Below are 18,662 nucleotides of genomic sequence, written 5' to 3' on the forward strand. Positions count from 1 at the left end.
CAAGGACAGACAAAGGGATTAAGTCGATTACATCGACCCCAGTGCGTAACTGGTACTTAATTTATCGACCCCGAAAGGATGAAAGGTAAAGTCGACCTCGGCGGAATTTGAACTCAGAACGTAACGGCATACGAAATACCTATTTCTATTTCTTTACTACCCATAAGGGGCTAAACACAGAGGGGACGAACAAGGACAGACAAAGGGATTATTAAGTCGATTACATCGACCCCCAGTGCGTAACTGGTACTTAATTTATCGACACCCGAAGGGATGAACGGCAAAGTCGACCTCGGCGGAATTTGAGAGTTACCATCGTATATAGATGACGATAGAGCGGATTTAAAATGTGATGGTATGATGGTACTGAGTGGTCGCGGAATGTATGGGGAGGGGTAGACGGTGGTTGTATATATTCAAAGGGTTTATAGAAAATTTAAAAAAAAAAAACTGAAAAACCTAGAAAGAAAAATAACCATTCTCCACTCCACTCCTGCCGAACCAGAGGAAGGATAGAGCGGATTTAAAATGTGATGGTATGATGGTACCGAGTGGTCGCGGAATGTATTGGGGTAAGTAGTGGTTGTATATATTCAAAGTGTTTATAGAAAATTTAAAATAAAAAAAAAACTGAAAAACCTAGAAAGAAAAATAACCATTCTCCCCTCCACTCCACTCCTGCCGAACCAGACGAAGGATCCTACAGCGCGGACGCACACAACTTCATAAGCAAAACAGGTTAGGCATTAGAAGTAGAATCGGTTTTTTGATAAAGCTAATAATACGCCAAGCGAAAGATAGAATCTCCTCCAAGACCTAAAAGGTAAAAATGGATCCGAGCGGGATCGAAATCCGAAATCGTGGACGGAAAACAAAATAGCTGTGAGCATTTTAGACCGGCACTCCATTTTCTCCGCCATTTCAAATTTTTTTCTCTATAATTCTTGTTAAACTACTTTTTTAATATTATTTCATAGAAGTTAAAAATTATATATATATATCCATAGATAAATATAAATATGAATATGTGAATAGAGTCGTCTGAGTAACTACTATGTATATAAAATGATTCGTGTGTGACATTACGAACGTACATAATTTCAAGTTCTACTTTTTTTAGTTCGAGATATGAAGACTCGTCGAAGCCCAGTGTCCAGTTATGTGAATGAAATTAAGCGATAATTAAGAATCAGATATCTAAAATTAGAACTGCAAACAGATCGATAGGGAAAATAAAGTCTCTGGCATTGTCCATGCCTTCTTACTGCTAAAACTGAAATAATTCTCATAGAAAAATATTAAGTCAACCAACACAACTTTCTCCCATATCCGCTTGTAACATCAATACCATGTATCGATGCGCAAGAACACGTATATATGTCATATATATATATACATATATATATATATATACACATATATATACTGTTCTGTATAGCCATACATGTATATACACGCACATATTCACTTATTCTAGGTACAATGAATGCAGAATGTTGTAAAAAAAAGTTAGGAAACGAAAGAAAATGTTAAATCAGCGACCATTCAAATATAAATTGGAACACGCGTACGAAATAATAGACAGGCTATAGATTTTTTTTTTTCTTTCTGGGTAACCCCAAAAAAACGAAAACTTACCTCCCAAGCATTGTAAAATTTCTTCATACGTCTGAAAAAAGCATCTTTATCCACTTTGAGGTTAGCCATTATTTAAGCTGGTGTTATTTTTCCAAAGCAGATAGAGAGAAAAAAAAAACTTCAAAGAGGTTTAAGTAAGATATATACAGGAAAAAAAAGGCGACGGGGGCAAAAAAGCAGGGCAGCAGGCAGTGAACTGCCGCACAAGGGGGGAAAATGGCGCGAGTTTACTCTGCTCACGCCTGATTGTGTTGTTTAGTTCTCTATCTCACAACACAGGAGAGTTCTCTTCCTGTTCCTTCTTGTCCCCAATGCCAACCACATTTTTTTTTTGCTTTCTTTCTTTTATTTCATCATTTTATCACTTTTTTATCTCCTAAGTTGTGAAATGAAGTACATTAGACTCGGAACAATTGTTAATTTAACTTTAAAACACAGTTGTTATAAAATTTTCCTTGTTTCTTATTAAGTTTTTGTAAGGCGGCAAGCCAACAAAATCGTTACCGCGCCGCACAAAATTGCTCAGCGGCATCGCTTCCGGTTCTTTACATTCTGAGTTCAAATGCAGCCGAGGTCGGCTATGCCTTTCATCCCTTCAGGGGTCGATAAAACGAATACCAGTTGAGTTCTGAGATCGATATAATCGATTTTACCACTTCCCAGAATTGCTTTATCTTGTCCCAAAACAAGAAACAAATACAGGGTACATAAATATGTGTCTGACCCCTGTAACACTTTGACGATGTTGATATTGCAATGTAGGGGCTGATGGTCCTTCTTTTATTTCAAACACCCACGACCCAAGGGAACCAGTGCGGAATGGATTCCACCTTCCGTGACGGGTCGAGTCGCAGGCGAGTCATTTTCAAAATGGCCGCCATACCACGTGAATCGTCAACACAATAAAATACGGGAGAGGTGCTGTGTCCCCCTCTCTCTATCTATCTTTCTTCCTTTCTCCCTCTCTCTCTCATTCTCTCTATTATCTCCTTATCTATCTGTCTCTCTCTATGTCTCTTGTCCTCTTTCTCTTTCTGTCAGTTTAAACTTTCGTTTATTTTTTCCTCTCAATGTACACAATTACACGCGCGCGCTTTTATATACATACAACACTAAACAGATATATCTATTTATGTAGGTATTTATATATATAGTGTATATTATATATAGTGTATATATATATATAGTGTGTATATATATGTGTTTATGTATCTATGTGTGTGTGTGTGTATGTATATATATATATATGTGTGTGTATATATATATATGTGTGTGTGTGTATATATATATATATGTGTGTGTATATATATATGTGTGTGTGTATATATATATATGTGTGTATGTATATATATATGTATGTGTGTATGTATATATATATATATGTATGTGTGTATGTATATATATATATGTGTGTGTAATATATATATATCGTTTAATTTTGATTTCCGAAAAGAGTATTCAATGCCAGAGTAGTAATTAATAGTATATGTTATTTTGGGTCGAGTTAGTCGCTACTCTGAGTTTCACAATTAAACGTATAACTTTATATAATATATATATATATATATAGAGAGAGAGAGAGAGAGAGAGAGAAAGAGAGACATACATATTCACACATGTTTATTGTATAACACACTCCGGCCTAATTATCTCATTAGCCTTCCTCATTCTCTCTCTCTCTCTCTCTCTCTCTGTAGACCCACAAAAAAGAGACAAGTCTTCTGTGATCAGTAAAAAAAAAAAACCATGTTTAGATTTACGATTTCACAACTCTAGTATCTCTCAGAGAGAAGCACGAATGTCACACAATGTCATTCTTCGTCTGCTCCTTTTTACTTTTAGCTTATATAACAAAAATCTTTCACTTCCTCTCTTTTAATTCCCTAATTCTTTCTCTCTATCTCTCTCAGACTCCACGACTTCAACATTCATTCTTACACATTCTTCTACATACATCTACCATTTTCCTCTTTATTTTAGTTTCCTCTTTCCATCCCAGTTTCTTTTCCTCTCTTCACGTATCATCCATCCTCTTCGCTATTCCATATTTAATACTTTCCCTTCCTCGTTTTCTTCTATTCGCTCTCATTTTCTCCCGCCTTTTCTCTGCCATCAAACGCTTCCTATCTCCGTCTCTCTCTCTCTCTCTTTCTTTCATTCTTTCAACTCTGATATTTTCGTTTTGATGCAAACACCTCTCTCTCTCTTCCCCCTCCCGCTCTCTTTCTCTCCCTATCTGCTTTCCACTCTCTCTTTCTCCCTTTGTTTCCCCTTCTCTCTCCCTCTCTCTTTCTTTCTGCCTTTCTCAGTCTTTGTCTCTCATTTTCTTCGTCGCTAACTCCCGTTCTCTCTCTTTCCCTCTCCTTCCTCTCTTTCACTAACTTGTTTTCGTTCTCGTTCTCTCTATCTCTCTGCATGTCTCTCTCTCTCTCTGTATACCTCTCTCTCAGTATCCTCTCTTCTCTATCCTCTCTTCTCTCTCTCTCTGTATACTCTCTCTCTCTCTATCCTCTCTCTCTCTCTATCCTCTCTTCTCTCTCTATCCTCTCTTCTCTCTCTCTGTATACCTCTCTCTCTCCCTATCCTCTCTTCTCTCTATATATCCTCTCTTCTCTCTCTATCCTATCTTCTCTCTCTATCCTCTCTCTCTCTATCTATCCTCTCTTCTCTCTCTCTCCATCTTCTCTCTATCTCTCTCTCTATCCTCTCTCTCTGTATCACTTTAACTTTACTTTCTCTCCTCATCCTTTTACTCAACGACTTACTATCTCAACCAAAGAGTCGCTAGAAATAGCAACCAAATCACATAGAATATTATTGAATATTATACTTATATTACGCTGGATGCACATTGCACTCTGTCTGCAAAACAGAAAAGACGAGGTTATATTGCATGCAACTGGAGATCAACGGTCAATAATCGTTTCTCTCCATTTCGAACAACAGAAGTGCTGAGTTTCGATTACTCGGCGGAGAACAAGTATCCCAAGGGACTTAATTCGGAGAACACCGGTTTCCTCACCCATGTTTACATTCTTCGCCATTCACCATTTTGTATCTTTTACTCGCTTCAGTCATTGGACTGCGGCCATGCTGGAGTCCTACTGGGAAGGGTTTTATGGGGCTAATGCAGAAAAATGCAATTTTTTTTTTTTAAAAACTATTTTTTCGTTTTAGATGGCGGAGATTATGAATATGCAAAAAAAAAATATTTTTAATTTCGGCACTATTTAAGAAGAGTGTTCCCGGTGCGCGCACTCGCGTACTCGCGCATCCTCGCGAGCTAGTCGTGACTAGTCGATCCTTTCTTTGTGTTTTTTGTTTTTTCTTTATTTAAAAAATATATTTACTTTCTGTTTTTGTGTTTTATTTACTTTGTTTTCAAAAAAATCATTTATTTTGTGTTTCATTTACTTTGCTAGGTAGTCATAGGATCGACTAGTCACGACTAGTTTGCGCGAGTGCGCGCACTGGGACCACTCTTCTTAAGTAGTACCCTTCCTTGAAAGGTTTTGATCGGGCAAATTACACCCCAATACGTACGTTTTATGGGGCTAATGCAGAATCGCACCTCTCCCTGAAAAATACATTTTTTTGAAAAACTATTTAAATATGCAAAAAAATAAAGGCAATCTTTCGTCTCTAGTAGACCTTTCCGTCAATTTCCGTAAAATTTTTTTTTTTTTTTACATATGGGCTTGCGGGAACTTTTGAAGTAATGAGAGCGAAAGAGACTAAGAGAAAGCGATTGTATGACGAGGGAAGTTCTTTTGAAGTTACCGTGCATGGGAGCATTGATGGACATGTGTGTGTGTGTGTGTTTGATGGGGTGTGGGAGACAGACAGTATGTTGTGTAAGTGAAGTGCTTCTGTTAGTGTGTGTGTGAAGAGACAGAGTAATGTGTGAAAGAAAGAGATAACTGAAATTTTTTACTCGGTGTATGTGTATATGTATGTATATTACTTCAAAAGTTCCCGCAAGCCCATATGTAAAAAAAAAAAAAAAATTTTTACGGAATTCGACGGAAAGGTCTACTAGAGACGAAAGATCGCCAAATATTTTTAATTTTGGTACTATTTAAGAAGAGTGTTACCGGTGCGCGCACTCGCGTACTCGCGCATCCGCGCTAGCTAGTCGTGACTAGTCGATCCTTACTTTATGTTTTTTGTTTTATTTACTTTTTTTTTTAATATTTTACTTTCTGCTTTTGTGTTTTATTTACTTTGTTTTGAAAAAAATTATTTATTTTGTGTTTCATTTACTTTGCTAGGTAGTCATAGGATCGACTAGTCACGACTAGTTTGCGCGAGTGCGCGCACTGGAACCATTCTTCTTAAGTAGTACCCTTTCCTTGAAAGGTTTTGATCGAGCAAATTACACCCCCAATACGTACGTTTTATGGGGCTAATGTAGAATCGCACCTCTCCCTGAAAAATACATTTTTTTGAAAAACTATTTAATTATGCAAAAAAAAAAAAAATATCCCCCTCCCCCGCTTCTTTCCCCCTCCCAATTTAAAAATTTGATTTTGTTTACTTTAAAGAGATTGTAGTGAATTGACGAATATATGCAAATCGAAATTAAATACAGACAAAAACATTAAACTGAAAAGAATTTGAGTTTTACTTGTGTTTGGCTTAAATAATCGTAAATAATTGATTATAAAATTAAATATACACCATTTTATGAGAAACAGCCTTCAAAGTTTAATAATCAATGTTGTTGAGTTTAATAAAGGGCTCAAAATTCACACACACACACTCACCCCCAATTTTAAATTTGGAACTTTTTCATCCATTTATTTATTTCTCTGCCTATTTATCCCTATCCGTTTATTCATAAAATATATTTCATTTCTTTATTGCCCAAAAGGAGCTAAACATAGAAGGGACAAATGGATTAAGTCGGTTACATTGACCTCAGTGCACAACTGGTACTTATTTAATCGACCCCGAAAGGATGAAAGGCAAAGTCGATCGCGACGGAATTTGAACTCAGAACGTAACGGCAGACGAAATACCTATTTCTTTATTACCCACAAGGGGACAAACAAGGACAGACATAGGTATTAAGTCGATTACATCGACCCCAGTGCGTAACTGGTACTTTATTTATCGACCCCGAAGGGATGAAAGGCAAAGTCGACCTCGGCGGAATATGAACTCAGAACGTAACGGCAGACGAAATACCGCTAAGCATCTCGCCCGGCGTGCTAACGTTTGTGCCAGCTCGCCGCCTTTTCATAAAATATATTTGTCAATTAAATGTGGTGGTCCTATAGAAGACGAGGTTACTGTTGTTTTTAACCCCAGGAAAACATTCATATGCTTATTTAAAAGTAAACATGTATCCATTTTATTGCCTTCACAATGTTTACCATTTCACCAAATCAAACTAGAAAACTGGGACAAAACAGAACACAATTGAAAAAATTAAAAAGAAGAGAAAAAGAAAAAAAAAAGCCAAAACAATTCACCACCTTGGGTTGAAAAGTTTTGGGGCGCTGGAAAACCTCTGTAATGGCCAAGGTAGTTTTGGGGGGGGCGTTTTTCTTTTTAATTTCTTCAATTATGTTCTCTGTTTTGTCCAGTTTTCTAGTTTGATTTTGTAAAACGGTAAACACTATGAAGGCAATAAAATGTACATGTTTACTTAATAAAAAAAAAACAGTATTTGGACAAAAGTCTATGTGCTTATTGAATTAAAAATTTTAAAAACGTGGTTTCTTGCATATTCGGAATCTCAGTCATCTAAGAAAAAGGGAAAAAATACTTCGAAAAAAGTTCAAAATTTTAAATTGAGCGGGGAGAGGTGAAATAAAAAATTTCATTATCTCCGACATCTAAAACGTAGTAAACCGAAAACTTTTTCAACAAAATGCATTTTGTCAGTAGAGGCGCAGGATCTTTTCCTTTTGAACTGCAGACAATTTCTAGTTAACTAAACACTTTAAAACTTCGTATACTGGTAGAATGTGTCAGGCATTTGCCATATCCTGAACGCCTTACTTCCTTCGGCATGGACACATTGAAACTCCGACGTCTGCAGACACCCATAAAATTATCAACCATCGCACAAACAATAACACTGAGCACCTCTTCAAACTCCACCCATCTAACACCCGTGGACATATTTACAAAGTAAGAAAACAGCACAGTTCCCATGACTTCAGGAAACATTTTTTCACGCTGAGAGTTGCTGAAGCGTGGAACAAACTGCCGGCATCGGTTATTAGTTGTTGGAGCACTGATCCTTCAAGACTTCCATGCTTCCTGAGATTCGCCAACACTACACTTGATTTTCTCCCCTCCATACACACACAAGCATGTTCACTTTCCAGACATTTCTACATTACTGCATGTACTTTATATGCACTTTCTGACAAGTTGTGGTGCACCTGAGCACTGTATACAATAATTTCATTATTATTATTATTATTATTATTAAAATAAAATATTTTTTTCTCTTGGCTTTCTTGAGAAAATTGTAATTTGTTTGTTTAACATAGTTTAATTTTTCGAATTTTAACCAATCCTATGCTCTCTTTTGAGCTAAAATCATTTGCTGCGTCTAAAACTAAGACAACATCCTGTAACTAACCCTAAACCTCCCCCCCTAACCCTAACCCTAAATTTTTTTTTCTTAATTATTAAATTAATTTAATTGTTACGCATGTAAAAAAAACTAAAGCAATGGAATTAAATTAATTTAACAATTAAGAATAAAAATTAGGGTTAGGGTTAGAGGGGAGGTTTAGGGTTAGTTACAGGATGTCTCAGTTTTAGACGCAGCAAATGATTTTAGTTGAATGGAGGTAATCGATTGGTTAAAATTGCCGAAATGCTCGGATTTTCAGATGAAATATCTTACAAACTATAGAATTTTCTCAATAAAACCAAGAGAAAATGATGTTTTATAAACAGATTCTACCTGTATACGAAGTTTAAAAGTGTTTAGTTAACTAGAAATTGTGTTGACATCTGCCGTTCAAAAGGAAAAGATCCGAGGCGCCATTCTGCATTAGCCCCAGTTTTATTTTTGTCAATAATTTTTTATTTTTTATTCTGTCGGTACTTTTTGCCGAACTGCTAAGTTATAGGGACATAAACAAACGAATTTTAGTTAACATACCTACAGAAGTGTACCCCCGAAACACACACGCACACTTTAAAATTTCAAGTTTATTTTGTAGATATAAATTTGTGGACGCCACCAATATTTTTCTTTTTGTTTCATATTAAATTCTGATATAGTCATAATCTACACCGTGTGAAAAATATTCGTAGAAAATTTCTTTAAAAAAATACCCTTTTTTTTTTCTGTAATAATAACCATTCTTGTATACTTCTTGCACTGAAGGTGCCACGCAGTTTGATGGAACCTGGAACCATACGGTTGGAAAGCAAGCTTCTTACCACACAGCCATGACTCTCTTTCAAATGCTTCTTTTTTTACTTGTTTCAGTCATCAAACTGCGGCCATGCTGGAGCACTGCTTTGAAGAATTTTAGTCGGAAGAAGTGACCCAGTACTTATTTTTTGAAAGCCTTGTACTTATTCTTTCGGACCCTTTTGCCAAACCACTTAGTTAGGGGTCTTGAACACTCCAACACTGGTTATCGAGCACTGGTGGGGAACAAACGCAGATACAAACACTTGCACTGATAGCGTGGCTGTGTGGTAAGAAGCTTACTTCCCGACAACATGGTCCTGGGTTCAGTCCTACTGCATGGTACCTTGGGCAAATGTCTTCTAATATAGCCTCGGGCCATCCAAAGTGAATGTTTGGTACTTTAGATTGGAAAATTATGTTTCAGCTGAACACTCTGACATTAATGCAAACTTCTATCATCCTCAAGGCCCCACTGGTCAGTTTTTCTGGCCAAGAAATGATAATATCTGTCAGATGAAATGGTATTACCAGTTCGAATATGCCAGTGGCACATTTGAACTCGTAAACAAGCCATTCACTCTCTTCTGTTGTCATGGAGAAAATTTCTCGCTGTAGATCAGTGGTTCACAAATTTTTTCGGGCTGCCGCCCCCTTGACACCCAGCCCACATTCCTAGTGACCCCATCCTAACTAACTATCACAAACATAGACCTCTTTCTGAAGCAAATTCAAAGCAACTGTATTTCACAAATAAAACTTAACTTAATGAACCCATTATTTTGTTGTTTTTACATGAATTGCTACCCTATTATCACCCCACTTTTTAAATTAATCGCTACCCCACTTTTCTTCAATGCCCCCCTGGAACTTTCCACCATCACCAGGGGAGCAATAACACTCATTTTGGGAACCATTCCTGTAGATGAATGATGTAAATACACCTGAAATAGCTTGCTGTGCCACCTATCTAGAACAGTGCTCAGCAACCGTTTTTCACTTGCTTACAGTTATAGTCTTTGCAAAATTCGGTGGCACACCTGAGCTAAAAATATGGGGAAAAAAAGTTAAATTCAGATTACAGTACAGCACACCTAGCATTGTCTTGTGGCACTCCAGTGTGGGTTCTCTATAAAAATGTGCCGAAGACATTGGGTAAGAACGAGAGAAACACCGGCACCCCAGGCTAAAGAAAGGTCTTCACCCACATAAGGTGTTGTTATCTGTTTGGTGGGATATGAATGGTTTAGTCCACTTTGAACTTATAAACTTAAACCAAATGATAACAAAGAGTTCTGCTGCGAGCAACTTGAGTGGCTTAAGTCAGTGCTAAAAGAAAAACAAACATCTTTGGTTTCAAGATGAAAGATGTTCTTCCATCAGGATAATGCTTGGCCACATACAGTGAAGATGACATTCCAAAGGCTGGACCATCTGACTACCATTTATTCTGCAGTCTTCAAAATCATTTACTCTTTTACTTGTTTCAGTCATTTGACTGTGGCCATGCAGGAGCACCGCCTTTAGTTGAGCACATCGACCCCGGGACTTATTCTTTGTAAGCCTAGTACTTATTCTATTGGTCTCCTTTGTCGAACCACTAAGTTATGGGGATGTAAACACACCAGCATCGGTTGTCAAACGATGTTGGAGGGGGGAAACAAACACAGACACACAAACATATACACACACACATACATATATATATATATATATATATATATATACATACGACGGGTTTCTTTCAGTTTCCGTCTACCAAATCCACTCACAAGGCTTTGGTTGGCCTGAAGCTATAGTAGAAGACACTTGCCCAAGGAACCATGTAGTTCGTAAGCAATCTGCTTACAACACAGCCACTCCTATGCCTATTTGGACAGAAAAAATATGAATTCTGTAGACGAGGTCAGAGTAGTAATGGAGGAGTATTTTTTATGACGGACAAGAGAATTTTGGACGAGGGGCCTTGCAAGTCTACCAGATAGATGGAAGAGCATTGTAAATAATGAAAGAAAGTATATTTTAGATTAAGAAAGAACTTTATCTTAATTTTGAAAAATAAAAGAAGTATTAAAAAAATGCATTATTTATGACCCAATATATTATATAAATATGTATATATATATGTAATCAAATCAAATCAAACCAAATCAAAATAGATGAACATCAATGGAATTTGTATCTTTGTGGTACCAGTACCGTTGGCACACAAGAAAACCATCCGAACGTGGCCGTAGCCAGTACCGCATCGACTGGCCTCTGTGACGTGGGCACATAACAAACACCATCCGAACGTGGCCGTTCGCCAGCCTCATCTGGCACCTGTGTCGGTGGCACATAAAAACACCAACCGAAGACCCGGCAAGACTAGTCAGGCCATAACCCGTGGCCCCTACTTGGGACGTAGTCAGTCCACCTGTGCATACCTTCCTTCCTTCCTGTGACACTTGTGAAGACCTGTTGAGGCAAGTGAAAATCAAATCAAATCAAATCAAAATAGATGAACATCAATGGAATTTGTATCTTTGTGGTACCAGTGCCGGTGGCACACAAGAAAACCATCCGAACGTGGCCGTAGCCAGTACCGCATCAACTGGCCTCCGTGCTGTGGGCATGTAACAAACACCATCCGATCGTGGCCGTTCGCCAGCCTCATCTGGCACCTGTGTCGGTGGCACATAAAAACACCATCCGAAGACCCGGCAAGACTAGTCAGGCCATAACCCGTGGCCCCTACCTGCGACGTAGTCAGTCCACCTGTGCATACCTTCCTTCTTGTGACACTTGTGAAGACCTGTTGAGGCAAGTGAAAATCAAATCAAAACAAATCAAAATAGATGAACATCAATGGAATTTGTATCTTTGTGGTACCAGTGCCGGTGGCACACAAGAAAATCATCCGAACGTGGCCGTAGCCAGTACCGCATAGACTGGCCTCCGTGCTTTGGGGACGTAACAAACACCATCCGATCGTGGCCGTCCGCCAGCCTCATCTGGCACCTGTGTCGGTGGCACATAAAAACACCATCCGAGCGTGGCCCTCTGCCAGCCTCGTCTGGCACCTGTGTCGGTGGCACATAAAAACACCATCCGAGCGTGGCCGTTCGCCAGCCTCGTCTGGCACCTGTGTCGGTGGCACATAAAATCACCCACTACACTCTCGGAGTGGTTGGCGTTAGGAAGGGCATCCAGCTGTAGAAACACTGCCAGATCTGACTGGCCTGGTGCAGCCTTCGGGCTCCCCAGACCCCAGTTGAACCGTCCAACCCATGCTAGCATGGAAAACGGACGCTAAATGATGATGATGATGATGATGATATATATATATATCACGTGATCATCTGAATGACCAAGCCATCAGATGTTGCTAGACATCACTGGTCACAATGCGCTTCGCATTGTTTTAGCCTTCAAATAACGCCACCCCGCTGGCTAAGTGAGCAGGCCAACAGAAGAAAGAGTGAGAGAAAGTTGTAGTGAAAGAGTGCAGCAGGGATCACCACCATCTGCTTCCGGAGCCTTGTGGAGCTTAGGTGTTTTCGCTCAATAAACACTCACAACGCCCGGTCTGGGAATTGAAACCGCAATCCTACAACCATCAGTCTGTTGCCCTAACCACTGGGCCATTGTGCTTCCACACACACACACACACACATATCGTTCAACCCATGCTAGCATGGAAAGCAGACATTAAACGATGATGATAATAATGATGACATACAAGACAGGCTTCAACCCAAGGTTATCGTAGAAGACACTTCCCCAAAGTGTTACACAGTAGGACTGAACCCAGAACCATTTGTTTGGAAAGCAAATGTCTAACTCCACAGCCATGGCTGCACCTATACATGTGTGAGTGTGTATGCGTGTAACCAAATCTAAATGAGAGAATAAATGATAAACTATTCCAAACATCAAAAAAAATATGCCCAGAAAAATGAGTCAATCCTTCTAAACTACAAATGTCACCATAAAACACTACATTGCATCATTTTAACCGTTTCTATGTTGAGCTGAAATATCAAATTACAGACAACAATTAGTAAATTCTCATAATAAACATTCTAACTAAAATCAACCAAATAAGTCAAGGCTGCAAAGAGGCATCTTTCATGTATATTTAACTGAACTCTTTACATCCTTCTCCGACAGGCACAGGCATGGCATTGTGACTATCGAGGTCACTTTGTAACTGTGTGATATCAGGTTCAGTCCCACTGCTCAGCACCTTGGGCAAGTGTCTTCTTTTATATATTGCCCTGGACCGAATTATGCTTTATGAATGAATCTGGTTGATAGAAACTGAGTGGAAGCCCTATTGTTTCCATGCAATGCAGTTTCCTCAGGAAACACAACCAGATCTCATAATGCAGGGAAACAGTTGCATAATCACATACCTGGACGTCTGGAGAACTACATTGCAGGTAAACAATTGTAGTGATTAAAAAATAAATGTCCAAACGTACCTCTTCTTGCTGACTCCAATTTTTTCATATATATGTTCACACACGACAGATGCCCAAACGCAAACCTGGAAGTACCTATAATACTACTACTGGATAGCCCAAGGTAAATCTGAAGGTGGACAAGCTTTATACTGTACTTAACTACATTCTCAATTGAATATACCATAAATATCGTTGCGTCGTTTAACGTCTGCTTTCCATGCTAGCATGGGTTGGACGGTTTGACTGTGGACTGGTGAACCAGATGGCTGTACCAGGCTCCAGTCTTGATCTGGCAGAGTTTCTACAGCTGGATTCCCTTCCTAACGCCAACCACTCCGAAAGTGTAGTTTATAAAGAAATTTTATAAAGAACTTTATAAAGAAATGTTTACTAAGCTTTTAATTTTCCAGTGTTGTAAAATAATCCTACACTTTGGTGAATATTTCCTTTGGGATTTCCTCAGAGAGAGAGTCTTTATCAATGATGTAGGGATAATGATTGATTTATTGCTGATAATAAACTCTTATTAACCTCAAATTCTCCATTTTCTTCTTCTTTTATATACATATACATACATACATATATATATATATATATATATATATATATATATATATATACATACATACAGGGGTTGGACAAAATAATGGAACCATCTAGCATCATAGCATCATAATTTTGAAATATCTATAAAACCGTCAAAAGCTTGTTTATTATTTTTTAAAATTTATTATTAGTGTTGCTTTATATGTTTTGCTAATATTGCTGTTTCTTTTCAGATATCATCAGAAAAAGGTAATTAAAATTCATTAAAATGACAGAGCTATCAGACTTTCAAAGAGGTCAAATTGTTGGTACTTGTATGGTAGGTGGTAGCATAATGAAAACAGCCGAAATGTTGGGTGTATCAAGATGTACCATCTCGCAAGTAATGACAGCCTTTGAGAAAGAGGGAAAAAACCTCCTCATCAAAACAAAACTCCAGAAGAAAACCAAAACTTTCAGGTAGGGACCATTGGACTCTTACATGAATTGTTAGAAAGGATCACAAAATTTCTGCAGTGTTTAATGACCACCACGAGAACCCAGTTTCCACAAAAACTGTTCACCAGGAGCTACGCAAAGCTGGATTTCATGGGATGGCTGCAATCAGAAAACCACTACTTTCAAAAACAAACATTTAGAGTGGAGTAAAAACCTATAGAATTGGTCCCTAGAGCAGTGGAAGAATGTTATTTTCTTGGATGAGTCATCCTTTACCTTATTTCTGACCACCAGCCGAGTATATGTATGGAGACAGCCAAAAGAAGCATTTGACACAAACTGCCTTCTTCCAACTGTTAAACATAGAGGAGGATCTGTGAAGATCTGGAGGGCTATATATTGGAAATCCATCGGCCCAATGGTTTCCCTTCATGGCAGAATTAATAGTCAAGATTATTTAAGCATTTTATCTGATCAAATTCATCCTATGGTTGTGGAACTGTTTCCAGAGGCAAACACAATCTTTCAAGATGATAATGCACCAATTCACACAGCTAAAGGTGTTACTGAAAAGCACGAGAAACATTTTATTGAAGTTGAACATCTTATCTGGCCACCACAGTCCCAAGATCTCAATATTATTGAACATTTATGGTGCATTTTAGAAAAACAGGTGGCTATGAAGATACTGTATACAAAGATAAGGTGATTCCATTTATCTTTGCAGACAGAAATATATTGTATATGAAGACAAGTTAATTACATTTCTTGAAATGAAGACAGGTATTTACACCTGTGTATATGAAGAGCAGGTGCTTATATCTGTCTATATAATGATTAAGTATTTATACCTGTCTATGTGATGACAAGGTGTTTATATCTATCTATATGAAGACAAGATTTGTATTTATCTATATAACAAGGTGTTTACATCTGTCTATATAAAATCTAAGGACAAAGTGTTTATATCTGTCTACATGAAGAAAAGATATTTACTTCTGCCCATATCAGGGGTCACCAAACTTTTTTCACGGCGGGCCAGGTAATTGAGAGAATGATGAGCACAGGCCACATAACCATTTTTAAAATAATAATAATAATAATAATAATGATAATAATAATAATAATAATAATAATAATAATAATATTAATAATAATAATAATAATATTAATAATAATAATAATAATAATGAAATTATTGTATACAGTGCTCAGGTGCACCACAACTTGTCAAAAGTGTGTGTAAAGCATATGCAGTAATGTACAAATGTCTGGAAAGTGAACAGTGTATGAGTCAGATACATGCTTGCACGTGTATGGAGGGGAGAAAATCAGGTGTAGTGTTGGCGAATCTCAGGAAGCATGGAAGTTTTGAAGGATGCAATGCTCCAACAACTAACAACTGATGCCGGCAGTTTGTTCCATACTTCAGCAACTCTCAGTGTGAAAAAATGTTTCCGAAAGTCATGGGAGCTGTGCTGTTTTCTGACTTTGTAAACATGTCCACGGGTGTTAAACAGGTGGAGTTTGAAAAGGTGCACAGAGTTATTGTTTGTAACATGATTAATAATTTTATGGGTGTCTACCAAGTCAGCTACCAGACGTCAGAGTTTCAATACAATACAGTGAATATACAAAAAATAAAGACAACCAACATATTTATTTACCAAAAAGTTATCAAAGAAGGTGACGTTAGCAGTAAGATAAGTTATATCACACCCAGTGCACACATATCCGAATCTCACAAACTAAGCAGCAAAAAAGGTTAGTGAGATTTGTGAAACTGGGGTTTAGCTTTTAAGATATCATCAATATTTGCTTTGGAATTGCTGCATCCAACCAAGAGAATTGCTTTCAAATGTTCATCAGTCCATCTTGTTCGATGTGCTGAGTTCACATCTTTCATTACTGAAAATGTTTGCTCACAGACATAAGTTGTTCCAAACATGGATGCCATACCTATTTCTTTACTACCCACAAGGGGCTAAACACAGACAAGACAAAGAAGGACAGACAAACGGATTAAGTCGATTGTATTGACCCCAGTGCGTAACTGGTACTTATTTAATCGACCCCGAAAGGATGAAAGGCAAAGTCAACCTCGGCGGAATTTGAACTCAGAACGTAGCGGCAGACGAAATACTGCTGATCATTTCGCCCGGTGCGCTAACGATTCTGCCAGCTTGCCAGAGACAAATGAACTCACATTGCTGGTACTTACACAAAAGGTACAGTGCGGCGGTGGGTCGGATGAACTGACCTCATGGGCCAGATCCAGCCTGCAGGCCATAGTTTGGTGACCCCTGGTTTCTTTGAATACAAGGTGTTTATGTTTATCCATTACATAGTGTTGCACCAGTCATACTAATCTCTATAGTTACCTCAGTACTGACAGTAAATGTTGTTTTCATATACAAATTACTTTACTAAAAGCGCAGGAGTGGCTGTGTGGTAAGTAGCTTGCTTACCAACCACATGGTTCCAGGTTCAGTCCCACTGCGTGGCACCTTGGGCAAGTGTCTTCTACTATAGCCTCGGGCCGACCAAAGCCTTGTGAGTGGATTTGGTAGACGGAAATTGAAAAAAGCCCATCGTATATATGTATGTGTGTATATATATGTGTTTGTGTGTCTGTAGTTATCCCCCCAACATCACTTGACAACCAATGCTGGTGGGTTTACATCCCCGTAACTTAGCGGTTCGGCAAAAGAAACCGATAGAATAAGTACTAGGCTTACAAAGAATAAGTCCTGGGGTCGATTTGCTCGACTAAAGGCGGTGCTCCAGCATGGCCGCAGTCAAATGACTGAAACAAGTAAAAAAAAAAAAGGATAAAGAGTGTTAATTTGTTATTTCTTCTACTTTTTCCCCTTTTCTGAAGCCAATAATACATGATGAGTGTAAGGCCAGGGTGCTCTTTCTAGTAGGTCGTTCAATCAAATACTTGGAGGTTCCTTTGAAAACTCATCATCAAAGTCTGACAGATCTGTAATTTTAATGAATTTTAATTACCTTTTTCTGATGATATCTGAAAAGAAACAGCAATATTAGCAAAACATATTAAGCAACAATAATAATAAATAAAACAACATAAAAATAAACAAGCTTTTGACGGTTTTATAGATATTTCAAAATTATGATGCTATGAGGTTAGGTGTTTCCATTATTTTGTACAACCCCTGTATATATATATATATATATATATATATATATTATATATGTTGATATATTATATATGTTGATATTCAAAGTGAATAAAAACTCCTATTATTTGTTATTTTCTCATCCAAACCAAACTGTAATAAATAGGTAAATATATAAATGTATACTTTCATATAAAATCACATTATTTCACAAAACTGTATAAGATTACACTATGTAACACATTTAGATAGATGCAAATAGGCCAGACATTATATTGAAAGACTTCAGACAAAAGTCATGCCTCCTCATTGATATGACTATTCCATTTGCTTCTATCTAGAAACCAAAGGAAATGACTATTATCTCCTTTAATTTCTGCTTTTCTGACCTGAACATCAACGTTTTGAAACTGACCTATTTTCCATTACATTTCAGACACATTCAGCGCTGAGTTGCTGAAGCAGAAATATCATTATAGCAAAGTCTGCTTGATGCCACAGGTTTGCTTGTAAGTTGTTTGACCCTAACCACTTGAGCATGTCCCTTAGCGGCAGACAATATGTGCATCTCTGACTGAAACAAGTGAAAGAGAGTAAAGAGTATTAAGAAGGCAGCAAGCTGGCAGAATTGTTAGCATACTGGACAAAATGCTTAGTGGCATTTTGTCTGTCTTTATGTTCTGAGTTCAAGTCCTGCCAAGGTCAGTTTTGCATTTCATCCTTTTGAGGTCACCGAAATAACTACCAGCTGAGTATTAGGGTTGATGTAATCGACTAGCACTAGCCCACGAAATTACAGGCTCTGTGCCTTGAGCAGAAAGGGTTATTGTTGTTATTATTATTATTATTATTATTATTATTATTATTATTATTATTATTATTATTTTGTAAAGCAGAGAGCTGGCAGAATCATTAGCATGCTGGATGAAATGCTTAGCAGTATTGTGTCCGTCAAGGTCAACTTTGCTGTTCATCCCTTTGGAGTCAATAAATTAAGTACCAGTGAAACACTAGTTCCCTCCCCACAAATTTCAGGCCTTGTGCCTATAATAGAAAAGA

The 18,662-nt window shown here is 37.8% G+C and overlaps 2 protein-coding genes across 3 annotated transcripts in view; one reads left to right on the forward strand and one right to left on the reverse strand.

The window, feature by feature from the left end:
* Positions 1 to 2,508, reverse strand: part of LOC115221367 (FACT complex subunit SPT16) — an 88,448-nt gene extending 85,940 nt beyond the window's left edge. For both annotated transcript variants that reach the window (XM_036510708.1, XM_029791540.2), the window contains exon 1: positions 1,639 to 2,508. In XM_036510708.1, the coding sequence (XP_036366601.1) occupies positions 1,639 to 1,707 (69 nt within the window). In that variant the 5' untranslated portion in view covers positions 1,708 to 2,508. The remainder of the gene's footprint in view (positions 1 to 1,638) is intronic.
* LOC115221368 (72 kDa type IV collagenase-like) overlaps positions 279 to 18,662 on the forward strand; it is a 61,393-nt gene continuing 43,009 nt past the window's right edge. Inside the window, exon 1 of the mRNA XM_029791541.2 lies at positions 279 to 572. The gene's annotated coding sequence lies outside the window, so the exon portion shown is untranslated. The remainder of the gene's footprint in view (positions 573 to 18,662) is intronic.

This window comes from Octopus sinensis, linkage group LG18 (genome assembly GCF_006345805.1).
Source record: "Octopus sinensis linkage group LG18, ASM634580v1, whole genome shotgun sequence".
NCBI classification, from domain to species: Eukaryota; Metazoa; Mollusca; class Cephalopoda; order Octopoda; family Octopodidae; genus Octopus; species Octopus sinensis.